Source organism: Pelmatolapia mariae, linkage group LG1, assembly GCF_036321145.2.
Source record: "Pelmatolapia mariae isolate MD_Pm_ZW linkage group LG1, Pm_UMD_F_2, whole genome shotgun sequence".
Taxonomy (NCBI): Eukaryota; Metazoa; Chordata; class Actinopteri; order Cichliformes; family Cichlidae; genus Pelmatolapia; species Pelmatolapia mariae.
Genome location: NC_086227.1, coordinates 32,565,639 through 32,585,491, shown reverse-complemented (window position 1 = coordinate 32,585,491; position 19,853 = coordinate 32,565,639). Strand labels below are relative to the sequence as shown.

The 19,853-nt window shown below is 39.2% G+C and overlaps 1 protein-coding gene across 1 annotated transcript; it reads left to right on the top strand.

Annotated features, from left to right (window-relative positions):
• Positions 1–9,374: 9,374 nt before the first annotated feature.
• On the top strand, positions 9,375–14,376 carry nod2 (nucleotide-binding oligomerization domain containing 2). Its single transcript, XM_063467015.1, has 11 exons — positions 9,375–9,411; positions 9,709–10,268; positions 10,755–10,881; positions 11,141–12,914; positions 13,066–13,149; positions 13,233–13,316; positions 13,396–13,479; positions 13,554–13,637; positions 13,775–13,858; positions 13,972–14,055; positions 14,292–14,376. The coding sequence occupies exons 2-11, from the start codon at positions 9,783–9,785 to the stop codon at positions 14,362–14,364; spliced, it is 2,964 nt and encodes a 987-aa protein (XP_063323085.1). The 5' UTR covers positions 9,375–9,411; positions 9,709–9,782; the 3' UTR covers positions 14,365–14,376.
• Positions 14,377–19,853: the final 5,477 nt, after the last annotated feature.

Below are 19,853 nucleotides of genomic sequence, written 5' to 3'. Positions count from 1 at the left end.
CTGCTCACATTCAAAGTCTTGAATAATCAGGCCCCATCACATCTTAAAGTGCTCAGTTCCATATTGTCTCAATAGACTGCTTCTAATTAATTAAATATCTCGTGTAATTTGCTCTTCTTTTTGGTGGATTGACTTTTTTTTATTTTCCAAGAATTAAACTGGACTGATGAAAAAGGGTGTGGGTGAAATGTATACAGTAAATCCTCCACTCCACTGTATCTTAACTGGTGGTGTCACAGAGGGCTCCTAAATCAGGCTGACCACAGACAGCTGCTCACCATGCCACACTCTCGACATGTACACGCACTTTCATCTGAAGCTTAGCAGCTTATCTCTGGTCGTGGCAACTGCAGAGAGTCTGCCTCTTGGCAATGTGATACGGCTTCCTCTCACGAACATGGCTATTTGTGTGAGCGAGCCAGTGTAACCCACAGAACTTGTATGTATCATCATTACAAATGGTTTCTATCCTAAAACAGCTTACCAGGTTACTGTTACTACTGCTTTAAAGATTGGCTATTAAAAGCATCAGACATCCAATAAGAGGTAAGTAGTACGTGGTTACAGTTGTTACAGTGTGATCACTTAAATGTTTTCAGTAAAGCATGAGCTATGTCTAGCTTTAACTACATAAAACATACCACAGAAATACTTTGTTTTTAGATGGAAACACATATATATTTAGTATTATGAAGCTAATTTTCGGCTAATGTTTAACATGTTTCCTGCATAAGGTTAAGGAGGAAAAACATACATAGGAAGATATACATAACAGCATTTGTTTGAACTCAGATGTTTGCAGAAATCAACAGATCAGACGAAAAGTTTTAACCTTCCAAGTGTTAAGATTTTGAGAAATCTCCACATGGTCATCCATTTATATCAGATGCACTTTTAAAGTCACCACCTGAGATAAGACAGGCTTACTTGCACTTATCCTAGTGATTTTTAAATTTCAAAGATGGAAGGGAAAGTATAGTCCCGGCCTGAGGTGTATCATTAAGTGCATACAAACTAAAGTAACTCTCTCGAACTGAAAGCAGTCATCCTCTGAAAGCAATTCTGAAGTATAATAAAGAGCATAATAGTTCCTGCAGAGCTGCAGTTTGTTAGCCACAAGCTTTTAATCACATTGTATACAGATAAAAAATTCTGAAGTGATTTAAAGATTACGCAAGTGAGCATCACGGACAGCATCGCTCATCTTAAACAGAAATCTTTTGTAAGATCCTGGCAAAGCTAATAAATGCCATAATTGCCCTGTGTAAAGCTGTATTGTCCATAACTAATGAAAACCAAGAGAGCAGAGCAATCAGCAAAAGAAACACCAGCTGACCATTTTTGACTGAAGCTTTCAGGCCCTTTATTAAAATTCGCAAACCACCAACTGCAATTTATTCTAAACATGTGAATTTCAGACCGGGTTCATAGATGGATGTTTTGTTACATGAACCCTGAAATTCTTTTCGCCCTTTTTGCTCAAAAGAAGAAGAAGAAGTGTTCAAAAACTTACAGTCCGTACATCTACATTGCGAGTCTCAGATGCCATATAGCTGAAAGTGCCATTTCTTACTGTATCCTACTGCATCATCTTTTCTCTGTAGCCTGGCATGAGGCTGCTTCTTTTTTTCTGACATTTTCTTCTTCTTCTTTTTTTTTTTTTACTGACTTTGATCTCCACTCCTTTCAACTCTTCACATATGTTGGTAATAGCCTTGGTGTTCATGGAGATTTTCTCCTCCAGTGCAGAGTAACGGTTGGATAATGCATTCACGCCTTTTGAAATGACGGCACTGGAGACAGTGCCTTCTTCCCATCTGTAAGCCTGTCTCTGCTGCTCAATCTCTTTGGTTCAGGACACTTCATAAGTGTGGCAGGTAAAAGTGTTAAGGATGTAGAGCATGCTTTACAAGTTCCAAATAAAGTTTGCTTTGGAGGTCTTAAGAAAGGTGATCTACTACTGACTGTTCATTTCAACTTTGTTAACCTCTACAGATCTGAACATCCACGGTTTTTTGTCACTTCATAAAGAATTGTAACTGAAATGACCTCTGTGTATAAGCCTTATAAGCCTATAACTTGAAGTTGTACCATTTCTCAGCTCTTGGAGTTATAGTCAACAAGCAGATCTAGATATGGTTTTCCACATGCAATGACTTCCCCTTTTTATTACGCTCTCATTGTTCTTCTTCTACTGATTTATAATCCAGCCAAGCAAAATAAATATGTGGTCTTACATTTGCCACCTTTGTTCTTTTGCAGTTCTTTTTCTTTTTCTTTCTTTCTTTCTTTATAAGCTCGTTAGTACAAACGGACATTTTTTTTTTCATTTTACAATGCTGCCCACTGTGCTTTTTTATGAAACTCTTGCTTCTTCTGTTGAGCGCAATAATTGCCCTGCTGTTAAAAAAAGGCTTTGGATTCACTCACATGGGCTGGGGACTACTATCATGTGACTTCCAAAAAAGCCAAACTTGAAACAGATATCATTATATCATTATTCTTAGCTTAGCTGATATGGGCTTTGTGTCATATGACAATTGGAAATCTAAAATTTTTTTCATTGTGAGACGCAATCCAGATGTCTAGTTTACCAACAGTTTTTTGGGTTTTTTTTTAACAACTAGCAACTTGTTATTGTCTACAAGCAGTCATAGCAAGAATTATTCAAGGTGTCAGGAGATATCAGTATTGATTTCCATTACTACTAATTGGCAAGTTGTAATAGACTTTAATTGTCCTTTTTGAGGATGATAATGAGTCACTGCTGAGCTTATGAGGTTCTTTAAAAACTCTGGCTGTTGGGCAAATTAAGATAAATTACAATAAATAGGAAGGTCTACCAACCAGATTCATTACATTTTCATCCACCTGAAAAGTTGTTTTGTGTGCTGTTAAACCATAATGTTATAACTCAGTTGTTATTACTATTATTGTTTATAGCAATAGTAGTCGCATTTTATTAATTGCTAGAGTTGCAATCAGGTCTTCTCTATCCTTGAATGCTATATGCTGTGCAAACTCGAGTGCCGATATGAGTTTAAAGTCTAGTTAATAAAAATAGTCAATATAAATACGTGCAAATGATCTAGAGGTACTGATGGATGGAAGGTCAACTTCTGGCTTACACCATAGATTGAAAGTCTGAGCATATGGTACAGAGTCAGTTATACATAAACTCTACTTTTTTTTTTTTTGGCCTGTCCCGTTTGGTTCTTTTGCCATCAGAATTATTGTCTAAAGGCCAAGAAAGATGCCCAATGGATTTACTTTACCAAATGGACCATCCCAGCCTTGCCGTATTGGTCCATTTGATTGACCTTTGTTTTTATTGTTTATTTTATTTTATTTTCACTTGCTACACACGGGACAGACATGACTGGGGGAAAGAAAAGGGAGAAAGAAAGAGAGTTATAACATTATGGTTTAACAGCACACAAAACAACTTTTCAGGTGGATGAAAATGTAATGAATCTGGTTGGTAGACCTTCCTATTTATTGTAATTTATCTTAATTTGCCCAACAGCCAGTGTGCTTTGAGGTAGGAGCCAAAAAGGGTGTAGTTTGTGTCTGTGAACACCCGTGTGTACACCTGTGAGCATGAGCGCGCTTGTATTTAAAAGGTTCCTTCATGTAATGATCTGCTAGAGGGTGTGGGGGGCCACAGCCCAGTCCTCCAGGGCATGAAGCAGGTATGGAGGAGATCCAGGCTCCAGACATCCAGAGGCCCTCAGAGCACAGGAGACCAAGGAAGACCAATGGAGGGACAACCGTGCCACTCTCCCGGAAAGAGCTGAGGAGAGCCCCAGATGAGGGGTCACTCAGCAGCCGCGGAGCAGAAGCCGGGGGGGTTGCAGTGACGTGGCCGTGAGCTCCGCCGGCAGCCAGCTGTGCCAGAGTGACCGAGCCCCAGGCCCAGAGGCCGAGGGCACCCCACCCCCCGAAGCGGACCGAGCGAGCCCCAGGCTCCAGGCCCCGACAAGCAGCCACCAGGAGTGAGCCGGTGCGTACCTGAACACCAAGAACCACCAATACACCGATGTCTGAGGGTGTCTGCCACTGGCAGGGGGAGTGGTGGGGGGAGATAGGCCTCCATACCTAACCTCTACTAACAGCAATTACAGTGAACAATTACCAAGAAAAGCAGCTTACAGAACGAAATAAAGAGCTGCACTCTCTCAGCACTGCACATCATAAAGGTATTTAAGTGTGCTGTTGGCTAAGAGGATATTATTAAAAGTGACAGTTGCTTAGTGTAATTAAAGGTGAGGAGCTCAGCACAGTAGAGTTTACTTCCTAATAATGACACAGTGATTTTTCTAAACCTTGATTATTTTTTATGTTTAGTTTAATGTCATTACTGAGATAATAACCATGTGTGTGGTTATTCCATATTTCAGGCTATGAAGAGTCTGGTGACTGTCATGGAAAAAATCCACATTAGCTGGGACTATAATAGGATAAACAGCTGCTGTGAATGTGTACTGTGTTATATCTGAGTTGTTGGGAGACATGGGTTACAAGGAATGGTCTTTTTGGATAGAAATAAACCCCATCTCTGTGATACCACTGGCAAGACGCAATGATATTGACTTAAATATGGGGAAATGAGAGGCTGCCATAATTTGTCCTCTGTGCTTTGTTTCCAGCAGATAGGCAAAAAGCTTTGAAGTGTGGATTGGCACAGCAGGGTGCTAGCTTCTGTAAAGGGAAGATGCTAAACGCTAAAGGATGAGAAGGACATGAGGTAGTCTATTACCAATAAAGGAGCAAAGAGGGGGGGAAAGGCAAATCCAATGATAATGTACATCTGTTCCAGTGAATTTATGAGCTTTGAACATTTTTTCATGTGGGATAAGTGGATCCTTTTTCTTACAGAATCTCAGAACTTCAAAGCAGATTTGCTTTGGATAATGCAAATGATCGGAATATGCCGGTCCCAGCCTCCTCAAGAGCATGAAAAGAAAAAGGGAAAATAGAGAATTAAAGCTAATTGCCATGGCAGTCTTTTATGTGTCTAAAGAAGGGCAAAAATAAAACACTTCAATTATTGTCAAGTTCATTCAATTAGGAAACAAGCTGACAAAGTGTTAAAGTTCAGTGTGACTGACCCAGAACTCATTTTCATTAAATGCCACTTTTCATTTTGGACAATTCCTTTGTTATAGCTGATGAAATCATAATTAGAAGGATTTAATTCATCCTGTAATTACTAAGATGGCAATGACTTTGTTTAGCTCTGGTGCTGTGGTGGCTCGTGCATAGGACTGAAAGTTATTTTTCCACTAGTCCAATATTTCTTATATATCATACCTCCAGAACAATGTGAACATTTTAAGCAAACACAATCTGTTTATTAAGTTATTATTATGTTATTTAGTATTGGGTATAAAAAAATAAAAAAACAACAAACAAGGATCACAGTTTAATTTTGTCTTGTATATTCTGATCCCTATGTTTTTGAAGAACTTGGTCAAATGAATGGTAGAAGTAAAGAACAATGTTCTATACATCCTTTATTTTACCTTTGCAAAGTAAAAGAGATTGTGAGGCTCTACGGTGAGTCTATTTTTAAAAAGTTAAAATAGATTGTTTTGCGTCTACAGCAGTCTATAATATGCATGAGAGGTTTAAGAGGATCCATGATATTGACATGTAGCCTGATCTTTGCAGTTTTATTGCATGAACTGATGTAATAACACAGAGAGCAAAGTTTGGCGTTGTTTTGCCATTTTACATACATTTATATCTAAACTCAGTCTTAATCAGCTTTAACTTATGAATTAAATAGCTCACCATAAGATATAAACCCTGCCACAACAACACAAAAGGCAGCAGACTGTTCCTTTTCACTCCATTCTGCAAATTGCACTGTCCAACTTTTTCAAAGTCCAAATCTGCTGTCTGGACTTCCAGAGGCTGACTCCAGACTTCTCGAGATAGCAAATGAATAAAACAAGGCTCCAGAAAGTTGCATTGGTTTTTAGTAGATCATTGGAGCTCTTTCTTTTTGCAACATCAAAGGCAGCCGCAGCTCTTTGATGTGGCAGCATGCTGTTTAAGGTACAGACTGAATGGAGAGGTGTCAAGCTGCAAGGTGCCTCTGTAGTTTACGTTGAGTGCTGCAGAGAGCTGCAGATGAAAGGCGCAAACAGAGTTTGATAATGAATGTCCAACAAGTAGGACCCATCTCAGACAGCGCACACTCAGCAGGGTGCTTGCGCTAACCTTGAGCACAGCACCCTAAACCTCGGGCAGATGCCGGAGACCAGACTCCTTCAACTTGGCTGCTCCTGCAAAAAGGGAGCTCTCAGATGTGAGCTTTAATCTTCCTGTCAATTAAATCCTGATTGACACACACACCCATACACGCATCATCATGGACACATGCTCCTCTTAACCAGTCAGCTCTGAAAGTGACGCCATCCACTTCCTCTGTTGAATACTTTTCTTTCTGGCTTGAAGAGGCTATTTCTAATTATACATAAATCCTTCCAATATAAAAGGCATTTTATGGCTTATATTCATGCATGCTGCACTAGTTGTCCTCCAACTTTAACTTTATAAATTGAATGAGGTAATTCACTCAGCCATTCTCTCAGTGGAAAGCAATATTACAGCATGTCAATATACCACATACTCAGCTTTTTAACCTGCAATACCACAGATAATATGGCTGTTAAAGAACCTGTTAAAATAAAAGTTTTACTGCTTGTGTAAACAAGCACACTGGGAAGAATGCTTTTTTTGCATCACTGGTTTGGAGTTCTCTGTATTTTGATTAAAACATCTCTAATATTCCATCTTATTTATGTTTCCTAGAGAATTATGTTTAGGAGTTATGGGAACTGATCTCTGAAACAAATATTAAACTTTTAATTATAAAAAGATATGACTGTTTTCCAAAGTCTTTTTGACAAAGTGCCACCATAATTTCAGTAACCTGCTAAGGAAGCACTATCCGATACAAAAAAATAAACTGTTAGCTGACTGATTTTAAGTCAATACATTTTAACAATAATGCAAATCGGTGTGCTCATGTTTGTGGTGTTATTGTACCGAATTTCCCTGACAGTGATCAATTACAGCTTCTGATTATTTGACTGTTTGATTTTGTCATATTATGTTATGTTATTTTTTTTGCAATATAGTTCTTTCAAAGTTCACTGCATATGTTTTAAAAACAAGCAAACTTTGTGTAACTGTAAGACTACACTAAAATGAGACATGCCGGCTTGCTTCTGGGAGTTCTGAATCTCTGGTAAAGCAATCAGTACACAAACAGCCCATCAGTGCACCTGGCTTAACACTGAGCTCACAACATGTGCTTTTGATATCTGCACAGAAAGAATGCACAGTGATAAAATGGCTGCAGCCAAAGTATTCCATCTGTGTTACGGGAGTGAGAAGGATCCAGCCCTGAGCTGCACTCTTACTCATAGACATACAGTTTAAAGCTGATTTAGTGGATGAGGTTATTTAGTGCTGGGTGGGTCAAGCCTTAACACTCATGTCCAATAAAGTCCAAGATAGGGATTAGATCCTGTGGTTCAAGCGTAATTTGATGTAATTTGCGATTTCAGGCTTGTCATGAAAAATAAATAAATAAATAACATACACAAACACACACACACATACCGAGGAAGACAGCCATAGTGATAGATGTAGCTATACTGAATGATAGTGACATCAGGAAGAAAGAACATGTGAAGCTGAAGAAGTACCAAGGGCTCAGAGAAGAACTCGAGAAGATGTGGAGGATGAAGGCAACAGTAGTCTTAGTGGTAATCCCAGCATTTGGTGGCGTGACCACCAAGCTAGGTGAGTGGCTCCAGCAGATCCCAAGAGCAACATCTCTGTCCAGAAGAGCGCAGTCCCAGGAACAGCTAAGATACTGCGCTGGACCATCAAGCTCCCAGGCCTCTGGTAGAGGCCTGTGCTTGAAGGATAAAGACTGCCCAGAGGAGATTTCTTTTTAAGTATATAGTTGTCTTTAAAGTGATTGAACAACAAAACAGCTCCTAACAATATAAAAATAATATTAATAATGAAGAATATTATATAGTCCAAACAAATGAAGTGGAGTTACATATTTTTCCTGCAATAAAAAAAGTGTTTGGAACTGTCTCTAAACAGAGCACAGAAATATACAGCTATGTCTTTTGGGACCGTGTGTGTATTTTATTTTTTTATTTTCGACATTTTTTTTTACCCCTTTTCTTATGTGTTGAAACTTCTCTCGACCCCCTGCTGTGATTTGGATAACAGAACTCCACCTTAAAGCTTCAAGTAAGATGCCTGACAGAGAGCACTCTGCATTACACTCCCCTTGGTGGAGTTGCCTGTTTTCAGACAAGAAGAACAAGAAAAAGAAGAAGAGAAACTCCCGTTTGAAAGTTTTACTCCAGTTTGTCTTTGATTACTCCTGCCCTTGAGTGTTTGAGGATTTTCTCGAACAGGGCACAGCGAACACACACAATAAGCTAATCATGTTACTCAGGAGGGAGCTGTAATAATGAAAATGATAAATATATGACTGCCCGAAAAGTCACTCTCGCACCTATTTTATCTCAGCTTCAAAGAGTGCAGAGGGAGTAAGGAGCATTATGTGCGGTTTTAGGGTTGGTTTTTTTTGAAGTTTAGATCAGATGCACAGCATGCCGCCTAGACTGCAGGTTCTCAGTTTCTGTTCTAACATTGTAAAACTGATACCGTAGCAAGATGATTTCCTACAACCTCTTTATGAATCTGCTGGGGTTTTCTGCTTGATTTCTAATTAAACCGCAGTATCTTGTGCCCACAGACACAGTTTGAGCTCTGATTGAATTGATTCGAAGAAGACAGCTTTAGTGATACTTAAAGAAACTGTTAAAAGTGGAAAATCTTTGCCGACACCATGTTGTTTTCTTATGCAATAGTTCCATCAAGTGGTTGCAACACCAAACTGCGACGAGGATGGAAATACCTAGGACCCGTAAAAGTTTCCGCCACTTTCTTTAAAAGAAGAAAGAAAAAACCCCCACCCAAAATTACCCTTTCTATTCAACCTTCTGCTTTTTTAAAAGCTGCAGTTCTTCTTTGTGGTCTGAAGTATGCAGTATCTTGCAAACAAGACAAGAGGATGTGGAAGTCTCAGTGAAATGTAAGCGCTTGAGTGTGGCAAACTATATTTAACCACCCTTAAATATCAAGTCACCATTGTTTGCTCTGTTTGGAAAACACCAGGGAAGTTGAGCATTGCGTCTATGCCACATCTCCACCTGTATTTAGTTTCCATATTATGGGAGGGACTTGGAATCAGAGCAAGTTTCACTTTCAGCTGCAGAATAGGGAAGAGGTAGGACCCTGTAACTCTACAGCGGCTGTGTTCGTATGACAGAGGGAGGAAAGAAAGCCATGTTCCCATTAAATGTAAGTGTTCTTTTTTGTGGTTTTATTTTGTGTTACTTGCGTCGGCAATTGAGGTCGCTTAGTCGGCTATTCTGTACTTGTACATGTTTTAAAGGGACCTGCAACACATTTGATGTGTATGTAATGGTAGCCATATATTCTTTTCATTCTGTTTTAACTTTTTGTTATGGCTTAACAGAAAGACGCACAAAATGACATGTACTGCTGTATGGTATTCAAAACAGAGTTAGAAAAGAAAGAAGGAAGCTCTAGTTGGCCCATAGTAACATGATGACATTTGGCCATTTGCTGTGACAGGTTTTCACACCACAAGAAGCAGAAGTAACCACAAACTGAATGTCCCTGAGCATGGGCACTGATATGGAGAAAGAATGCTTGCCGAGGAACTAGTGCTTAAACAAAGGACGAAGATACTGCATGCACTGTGCAGCAGTGGGTCAGCTGAGCATCTGGAGAGGGTTCTGGATATACTGCTTGCCCAGGGGGCGCTCATATGGGAGGACTACCAGAACATACAGGTACCAGGAAGAACACTGTATACCAATGCCAGACAGCTGCTTGATCTGGTCTATACAAAGGGTGTGGACACATGTGAGCTCTTTCTACATGCTCTCAAACTGGTCTTGCCTGAAGCACAGGCTGTGGGGCTCTCCTTCTCTGAATCCTGCTCAAATCTAGAAGAAAACGATGAATGTCAGAGCACTTCTAATCAAACTCTTCTGGCTCAACGACCAAGCCTTGTCCACAAGCTTCAGGGCTGTGTTGATGGTGTTCTAGAAGCTCTGCTGGATTCGGGTCACTTTTCTTCAGCTGATTGTGATGAAGTGCGGTTACCTATATATACTCCCACCCAACAGGTACTGTAAGCACCTGAATGTCACATTGTTAAAATGTGGTTTGACAACTTTATGCTATTGTTCTTTACCTTTAAACTGTCTTGTAATGAAGCTTGTCATTATTTCTGCATTCCTGATACTTAGATGTCATACAGACAGACATGCTGGAGTATTTTTGTTACTTTTTATGTTACTTTATCAGTCAATACTATTACTTTAAATAGATCTGATACTATTCTGATATTCCTGAGTAATTATACAAGTAATATAAAATAATATAAAGAAAACTGGTAAACATATCTTGCTGCGTTTGTATAGATCCAGGCAAGGTTTTTACCACTTGCTGCCTGTCTTTGTGCTAAGCTAAGCAAGGTAAAACTCTTTCTGCTGTTGGATTATTAAATTATGAATATGTAAGTTGGTCTTTTATCTAACTCTGCAACAATCCAAATAACTGTCAAAAATAAACTTTTTATTATTTTCATCCATGTCCATGTGATCAATCAGGCAAGGCGTATGCTTGACCATGTCAGATCCAGAGGTGATTTAGCAGCATCGGTTCTCCTGCAGTACATTCACCAGAAACAAGAACCTGGATTGCCACTTAACCAGAGGGAACTGACTCCTCCCAAAGGTCTGTTACTGTCAAAAGCAATGTTTAAAATTGCAGCAATATATATTGTTTTTATGAGTAAAGCTATCCTTGATCACCCTCATGGGAATAATGCCCGAAATACAGAAGGTTTCTGGTTATGCTTTGAAATACAAAATTGGCAGATTATATGACAAGATCAGTTATGCATGTTCCAGATTTTACCAAAGATATACAGGATGTATGAAATGATGACTCGTTCACTCATTCCATCTGTTCTTCACAAATTTTTCTTTCACAGAGTTTTTAAAGTACCAGAAGAAGCTGAGCAGTTCTGTGTCTGCTCAGGCCTGCTTTCTCAGTACTTATGCGGGAACTAGCCATATGTCTCTCGATGACATTTACACTGATGGCCAGCTGGAACTAGCTGAAGTTAATGCCCATGGACCTTTGGGATTGGAAGACATCGTTGGTTTGGCGGGTATAGTGAATGAGGAGGCCGACACAGTGCTAGTATCCGGGGAGGCAGGCAGTGGAAAAAGCACCCTTCTCCAGAGGCTGCACTTGCTTTGGGCTCGAGGGGTAGCCCTTCAAGACTTTCTCCTTCTATTTCCATTCAGCTGTCGTAGGTTGAATTCAGAGCACAATGAACTGTCAGCCCAGGAGTTGTTGTTTCAGCACTGCTGCTGGCCAGACCGGAACCAAGAAGAAATTTTCCAGTTCATCTTGGACCACCCGCATCAAATCCTGTTCACTTTTGATGGCCTGGATGAGCTCAAGCAGAGCTTTACAGATGAACACAGAGTTTGCTGCCCCACCCAGCGTGCACCTGTTCATGTATTGTTGTTCAACTTAATCCAGGGTTCCCTCATGAAGGGGGTGCAGAAAGTGGTCACTAGCCGTTCAGAAGCAGTGAGCCCATTGTTAAAGAAGCACCTACGCAAAGAGGTTGTCCTGAAAGGGTTTTCCCCAGCTGGGATTGACTGTTTTGTACGGAAACATCACAGGGACCCCACTGTAGCTGCTAAGGTTTTAGAGTCAATGCAGGCGAACACAGCTTTACTTGGACTATGTCACAGTCCAGTTCTCTGCTGGATAGTTTCACAGTGCCATAAGGAGCTGCTGGGCTGTGGAGAAGGCAGCCCCAAAACAATTACAGATGTTTACCTGATGATCTTACAGCACTTTCTCCAGCACCAAAGTCCTCTGAAGAGCACCATGGGTTTAGGCTGGCTACAGGAGCACCTAAAAACAGTCCTTCTTCTTGGACGGCTTGCTTTTGAGGGGATAACATCCACCTGTTATATTTTTTCAGGTACAGACCTTGAAGCATGCGGTGTAACTGAAAAGGATATCTGCATGGTTTTTCTCATAAAAAGCAAAGATATGTCTTCTACCCACTCCAAGTGCTATGAATTCAGTCATGTGACATTGCAATGTTTCTTTGCTGCTCTCTTCATTGTTTTGTCATGTAACACTAACCGTTCAGTTATCCCAAAACTCTTTGAGCTAGAGAACATGAGGGAGACAGGTCTGACCCGTGTCTGCTTTGGAGCCTGCTTGCCTTCCAGTGATCAACAACAGCAAGCTTCAGAGAAGGAAAGTAAAGCAGCAGAGACACCAAATCTGCAAATCACAGCCATGTTTGTGTCTGGACTATTGTCCCAGCGCCATCAAAATCTGTGGCTCCACTGCTGCCCCAGTGCTGCGGTGGAGAAAAAGGCCAGACAGGTGGCAAAATGCCTTTCCAAAGGCATGCAGAAACACTTTAGGTCCATTCCCCAACCTGTACAAGGGGAAAAGAAGAGCATGCATGCAATGCCAGACTTTGTGTGGCTTATAAAATGCCTCTATGAGATGCAGGAGAGTCAGATAGCTAAAGATGCTATGAGCAAGTTGGAGGTGGACCATCTGAAATTGACATACTGTAATATCGGACCTGTAGAGTGCACTGCGCTTGCTTATGTGCTCCAGCACTTAAGAAATGCTGTAGGCCTCCAGCTGGACAACAACTCTGTGGGTGATGTTGGAGTGGAACAGCTTCTTCCCTGCATGCACATTTGCAATTCCCTTTAGTAAGTGGAAATTATACATTTTTCTTTTGTTAAATTTCCTTGGTTAATAGATTGAACGCCAATTCATTAGAGTGAACAAACTCTCCCTAACTGCTTTCACTGTAAGAGAGGAACAATTTTTATTCTGAAATGCCTATTGTTCCTTCCTTAGCCTCAGAAATAACAACATTACAGATGAGGGCATCCGCAAACTGATTGCTAAAGTCATCCAGTGTGACAGCTTCCAGAAAATTGCGTATGTATTATCAAGATGATTAATACTGCAAGTTAAATTAAATTTTATCAGTTAACTTTCAAAATCTTTTTGTTTCTTTCTAGGCTCTTCAACAACAAATTAACTGATGCTTGCATGCAGGATTTTTCTTATTTATTGAAGACCAAGCAGGTCTTCATTTCTTTAAGGTCAGCGTTTGTCATCAAATGTGACTCTACTGTTGGCCCAATGACCAAAAGATTAACAAATAACCTTCTTCTCTTCAAGGCTAGGCAACAATAACATAACAGCAGAAGGAGCAAAGCAGCTGGCAGAGGGACTGAAAGCCAATCAAACCTTGGCGTACTTAGGGTAAGTATTTCCCATAAAATATCATGTTTCATTTTTGATTAATTTTCATTTACAGTATTTCTTTGCATTTTCAGGTTATGGGGCAATAGGATAGGTGATGCAGGAACCGAGGCCCTTGCTAGTAGTCTTGAGAAAAGCAACTCTCTGGTGTGGCTAAGGTAAGATTTGCAATAATTCTGGAACATGTTTGCTTAACTTTCACATTATGAAAACCATGAAAGTGCTATTTACATGATATGTTAGGATGTTTTATCAGTTGTTTTTGAAAGTGCATCTCAGTACATTTTGCTTACAGCCTGGTAGGCAATGGTGTAGGGAGTGCAGGAGCATGTGCCCTCGCTAATCTCATCAGGAAGAGCACATCACTGCAGGAACTTTGGTAAGTGTTAGACACAAGTTGTATGCAGATTACCAATAGCTGGCTGGTTTGATGGTAACCACTGCTTGCACAGCAGTGCTTAAAATGCTCCACCCTCTTATTTCCTGTTAAAGGTTGACAGAAAACTGCATAACCAGAACGGGGGTGGAATGTCTGATTCAAGCCCTTAAACACAATACACATGTGACATCAGTATGGTATGTAATGCTCAGCAAGCCTGACACTCATGAATACAAAGTTCCCTACATTCTTTAGAGCAGGCACCTTTGGACTGTTTGCATCCAGACAAGTTGTTTGTCAGTTTCAGTGCCAAGAAAAATGCTAAAAAAATGCATCAGTTTGGTGTAAGCTAGAATATTCTTTTTCTTTGTTTTTGTTCCCATGTCTCCTGTTCATTTATTTACTACTACTGTCTCTTCTTTTTGCATTATAGGTTAAGAAACAATGATCTCAGTTTGGAGGATGCAGAAGAAATGAAGCAACTGGAATCAAGACTGATCTTCTGATTTGTATTACAGTGGCAAAGGACTTTACTTTGCAAGAAAATGTATTTTATTTATTACAGGAATAGTTTCTATTTTTATTTGAGATTTAAAATATGTGTAATAGGGTTTAAAAAAAAATTTGGTTGCAAAATACATACACCTCTTTATTGGGCTTTTATAGGTGGAAGTGGTGTGGCATTGCTTTATACCATAACAAATACTACCTTTTACATCACCAACACAACTTCTACTACTCATAGTAACAGCAGAAGTGTTATTTTCATTTTTTGTTTCTTTATTTTATTTTGTAGTTGTTAATGGAAAGAGGTGTGAAATTTTACTACAGAATGTAAGACTGTATAGTCTGTGGTTACCGTTATGGAAGAGTTGTAACACCTTCATATCCTTCAGTCAGAAACAACTACACGTGTACAGTTACATTGTCTTAAGGGTTACAAAAAAGGGTTACATTTGAAGTTTGCATAGAAGGGCAGAGGCAAATATGCTGTTTTGGAGTGGAAAAAAAAGAAAAACAATTTTCTGTATCAGATCAGACGTATGTTTTTACGTATGTTTTACTACTGATACAGAAAACTGTCTGGGACATTTACAAAGAGTATTCTTACAGTACAAATCAGTATTCTTACAGTCCTTGTTGTGCAAGTTAAAAGTAGAAATTACTGACATGACAAGTTTCAATTTTTGTTTATTAAAACTTATCACAGCAGAAAAGTTTATAGAGCACATTTGTTGGATGTTTTTTTTCTGGTTGTTTGTTGTAGGAATGAGTTTACAACTCTGTGGAATGTTTGATGGAAATTGGGTGTATTCTGTTTTACACTATATACTATATTTATGCTGTCTATTTTACCTGTTTTTGTCATGTGTGTAAACTGGTTTCTATTTTCTGTCTTTTAATATATTGCTCATTAACAGTGTTGGGGAGTAACGGAATACATGTACCGCCGTTACGTATTTAAAATATAAAATATGAGTAACTGTATTCCGTTACAGTTACCGTTTAAAAAGGTGGTATTTAGAATACAGTTACTTTGTTGAAATAAATGGATTACACGGCGGTATTTTCCTGTTTCATATTGTCGCGGGTCAGGACTGTTTGGGTTTTGTTTGACAGCTATGTTCTGTTGTTCCAGGCTGCACGTTACGGTTGCCATGGTTACAGGGTGACGCTCTCTCTCTGCGTGTTTCCTGGGTGAGAGAGCGCCTTTTTGTTGTTGTTGTTGTGCTAAGCTAATAGGCAGAATGCTACAGGCATAGCCCTAAAGAATATAGCCTCATGGGCAGTGTAGTCCGTGCTGCAGGGAGAATGGACTGCCATATCCGTTATGTGTCTGTGAGAGCGAGGAGGGAGAAAAAGGAGAGTGGAAAACTACGAGTTGTCATCGAGCAGAAGAAACGGGACTTGGAAGCATGTAAATATAATAATAACCACGTACTGCAGCCAAGAAGAGTGCCTGAGGAGCCCAGTTGTAAGTAAGCTATCAAGACTCGACTGTACACCGTGTTCATGTTTTCCAACGAAACAATAAGTTCCGTTGGAGCAGCCTTTCAACGCCTCTCTTTGTCTCTCGCTAGCAAACTTGACCCAGACAACAAAGTAAAGCTATTTTTCGGCTAGGAGCCCGACACGGAACCGACTTATTAGCCAGAGGTCCCTTTACTATGGTTCGGAGCCGCGGACCTTCAGTAATAGTAATAAATCACATTCATGTAGTTGTAAACAGCATGATAATATATTAAGTAATCCAAAGTATTTCAGAATACGTTACTCTCATTGAGTAACGTAACGGAATACGTTACAAAATACATTTTGGGGCACGTATTCTGTAATCTGTAGTGGAATACATTATAAAAGTAGCCTTCCCAACACTGCTCATTAAGCAGATGTGTAATTAAAAAAAAACATCCTATATAAAGAAAATTCCCATTCTGCAGTTAATCCTGATTGAATAAATGCAGCTAAAGTACTTGATTCAGATTCATATAAGGTGAGAACATTCTGGCATAGTAGGGTGGTTGACTTGTTATATGGTCTCAGTCAAAGAAGGGAAACAGAGAGAAAGAACTGAGTTATGCCAGAATATAAAAGCCTGGACTAAAAATGTGTAAAACAGATCTTATGGACTGGTCAAACCAAATGTATATATTTTTTAAGTTCAAATCAGCAACAGTATATATGCATGAAGAGAGATAGGGAGGGAAAGAGGTATAACAGTGAATCTCTACAGCCATCTGTAAACCTTTGCGAAAGCTGTGTTTCAGAGACAGCTGCATTTGAACCAGTGATGTTGCAGAATGGAACACCATCAGTCATGGATTGGCCTTCCCAGAGCCCTACTGAAGCATTGAGGGATCAACTTGACACAGAATTGAACAAAAGGGAGCCAACATCCAAAGAAGAGCTTTGAATGTCCTTCAAGAAGCCTGGAGAATTATTCCAAAAGACTGCTTAAAAAAACTACAAGAAAGCTGCCTCAGAGAGTTCAGCTTGTACTAACTGTAAAACAAAAGTAGTCATGCTGTGTAGGTTAGTCATTTTCTTTAAAAATGAATGGTCACAATACTGTGAATAGGAATAGTTGAAACTGTTTGAGTAATTCTATATTTTAGAAATATAGTAACAAGTAGCAAGTCCAAAAAGCAATGAATACAAAAAAAGCCATAACTGGAGCTCAAACTACTGATCTTGCAACTGAGACATGCTTTTCACCCCAAGATGACATGACAAGCAAAATATCTTTAATGGTATGATCTAAGAGTTGTATCTTATTTTGGTTACTGTTTCATGAACAGTCCCCAGACAGTAGTGCAAACACTTGAAATTGCAGCAGCACATAATTCCCCCTTTGTCTTATAGAAGATGCTGAAGAACGAAATATAGATTTAGGTCACATACTGAACAAACTTGATAAGAGAAAGCATATGATAGGGTGCCAAGAGGGAACTGTGGTACTGTATGAGAAAGTCAGCAGTGGCCAAGAAGTATGTATGAGGACAGTAAGACACTAATGAGGTGTGCGGTAGGAGAGACAGATGTGTTTAAGGTTGGGGTGGGAATCAATCAATCAATCAATCAATCAATCAATTTATTCATAAGCACATTTAAAAACAACACAGGTTGACCAAATGGTTGTAAGTTGACAGAAGAGTTCATGCAGGAGTCTGATCTGCACTGTAAAATCTAATTAGTTCCCAGAACTCAAAAAAATTATGGAAACTCGTTGCCTCAAAAAAATTGAGTAAAGCTTAGCTAAAAATGACTAAGTTAGGACAACTTATTTACTTTGAGTACTCTGTACAAGCTCATTTGTTCCCAGAACTCAAAAACATTGGATCAAGTTTACTTAAGATGACCAAGTTAGGGCAACTTACTCATTTTGAGTACACTGTACAGCCTTGTTAGTTCCCAGAACTCAAAAAAATTATGGAAACTCGTTGCCTCAAAAAAACTGAGTAAAGCTTACTTAAGATGACTGTTAGGACAACTTATACATTGCAAGTCTGCAGTATTAAGAATAACTTGATATTTCTGACTGTACAATACTAATTGTTTACTTACTGACAAACATTTCAAGTTCAACTAAATGAAAAAACAATTTGTGTTAACCTGAATATGATTAAAAATAATTAACAACAATTTTTGTAATGATGTTAAAATGAACCCAACTTTTATTTTCAAACACAACAAAGTACAACAGCCAACATACTGGACACTGTTCTGCTGAACAACAAACAATTATATTGCCATCACTGTTATAATCTTACAATGAAACAAAGTCTCAGATTTAATTATTCTGAAAATAAGTTTAGGTCTACCACAAGTTTGTTTTGTACTTACATTACTTATATAGTCAAAATAAAATATTTGTTGTTCTGTCACAACTGCAGTCTCTAATTTAAACAATACATTTGTTTTGCATTCCAACACATGAGCTGGAATGTTGTAATATTTTAAGGATGGCTTGTTTCCAGTCCAGGCATTACTGCCTGAATGACTATCACGGAACGAGGTGATCCAAATGTAGGTGCAGAAGAAAGTCTTAACTTCCCTTAAGTACAGTGGCAGTGGATGTGGGTTGGAGATGCAATGAGCTTGAACCTGCAGGCGACCATCTTCACTGACCACACCATCTGTGACGGCGGACTCATCTCTCCTGTTGTCCTGCAACCAAACAATCATATTTTTTGGAACATGAACTTAATTGCTTTCTTAAAACATTTTTTTCTGCATTTGGTATAGAACAGACTCCAATTTAGACAATCTCAGGCTCCCTCCCCACCGGAGAGGTGACATTCAATGTCCCACTTGTCAGTCTGGATAGCTGTGACCACCACCTGACACACAATAATGTCATGAAAGCATCATTTTAAAAAAGGGCTATGCAAACATGGCCAATAACTTTCATTCTAATGATGTGCAAAATGATTTTGGGCACAAAACAGATTTTGCTGTTAGAAAACTTGCAGACTTCACTATATACAGTGTAGACCCTCTAAACTAAGTTTGGGGGATGTGATCTTTCAAGAAATGCAGACCAAACTGTTGTTGTTTGTTTATTTACACAGCATGTCTTGTAGAATTAACTGGAGTCACCAGCAACAGCATAGTGCAGTCATATCTCAAGTCTAATAACAGAAGACAGGAAAAGATCAGTAAAGAAACAACTTCCCCAAACCAAAGCACAAATAAAACAATAAGTAAAACAGGCTGATCTAAAGTATGATTAAAGTTCAGCCTGATTAATATAAATGTCACTGACAGTTGCTAATATATTGGAAAACCAAAATCCTTACCACTCCTGGCTCGGGACCGAGCCTCAAAGACAGTAAGAAGCAAGCAGAGGGAGAAAAAACAGAACATTTTTCAGAAACTGATTTGATCCTTAATGGCTGTGCAATCATTGTAACATAGAGTTTGCTTATGTTGTTAAATAAAGGCTAGATTTGACATTAATAGATGCCACAGATGTTCTAAAGCTGCCACAAAGCATAAAAAAAATGGACGTCTCCGAAAACGTCGGAGCATTTTTGCAAATATGTGATGTCTTGATAAATCGAGCAGATATTTGAAATTTACACAGCTACATTAAGCTGTGTAAATTTATCTTTTAAGAAAATATCTTAAAAGTTTATTTTGTGACCCAGAAAAAGTAATGTTTTTCAGCGGCGCTCCTCCGCCATTGCCACGCTTACAAGTACACACAGGCTCCGACAACCGTGGCCGACAAATGTGATCCTCCTTTTCCCCAGACTACCCTTTCTGGGTCACAAAATAACCTTTTAAGATATTTTCAGGCGACAATGTAGCTGTGTAATACTCAAATATCTACTTAATTTATCAAAATATCACATATTTGCAAAAGTGCTTCCACGTTTTCGGAGAGCTCTGTTATCCACCCCCCACATCCCACACCCTACCCCACCCCTAACGGCTGCACCTCCCAAAGAATTTTGTCTGGGCTCTTATCTCACTTATTTATTTCAAACAA

Excerpts from the sequence above, each read along its gene's own strand:
- nod2 (XM_063467015.1), top strand. The coding sequence starts at position 9,783 with ATGCTTGCCGAGGAACTAGTGCTTAAACAAAGGACGAAGATACTGCAT. Across the intron at positions 10,269-10,754 it reads TATATACTCCCACCCAACAG|GCAAGGCGTATGCTTGACCA; the intron begins GTACTGTAAGCA and ends GTGATCAATCAG. Across the intron at positions 14,056-14,291 it reads ACACATGTGACATCAGTATG|GTTAAGAAACAATGATCTCA; the intron begins GTATGTAATGCT and ends TTTGCATTATAG.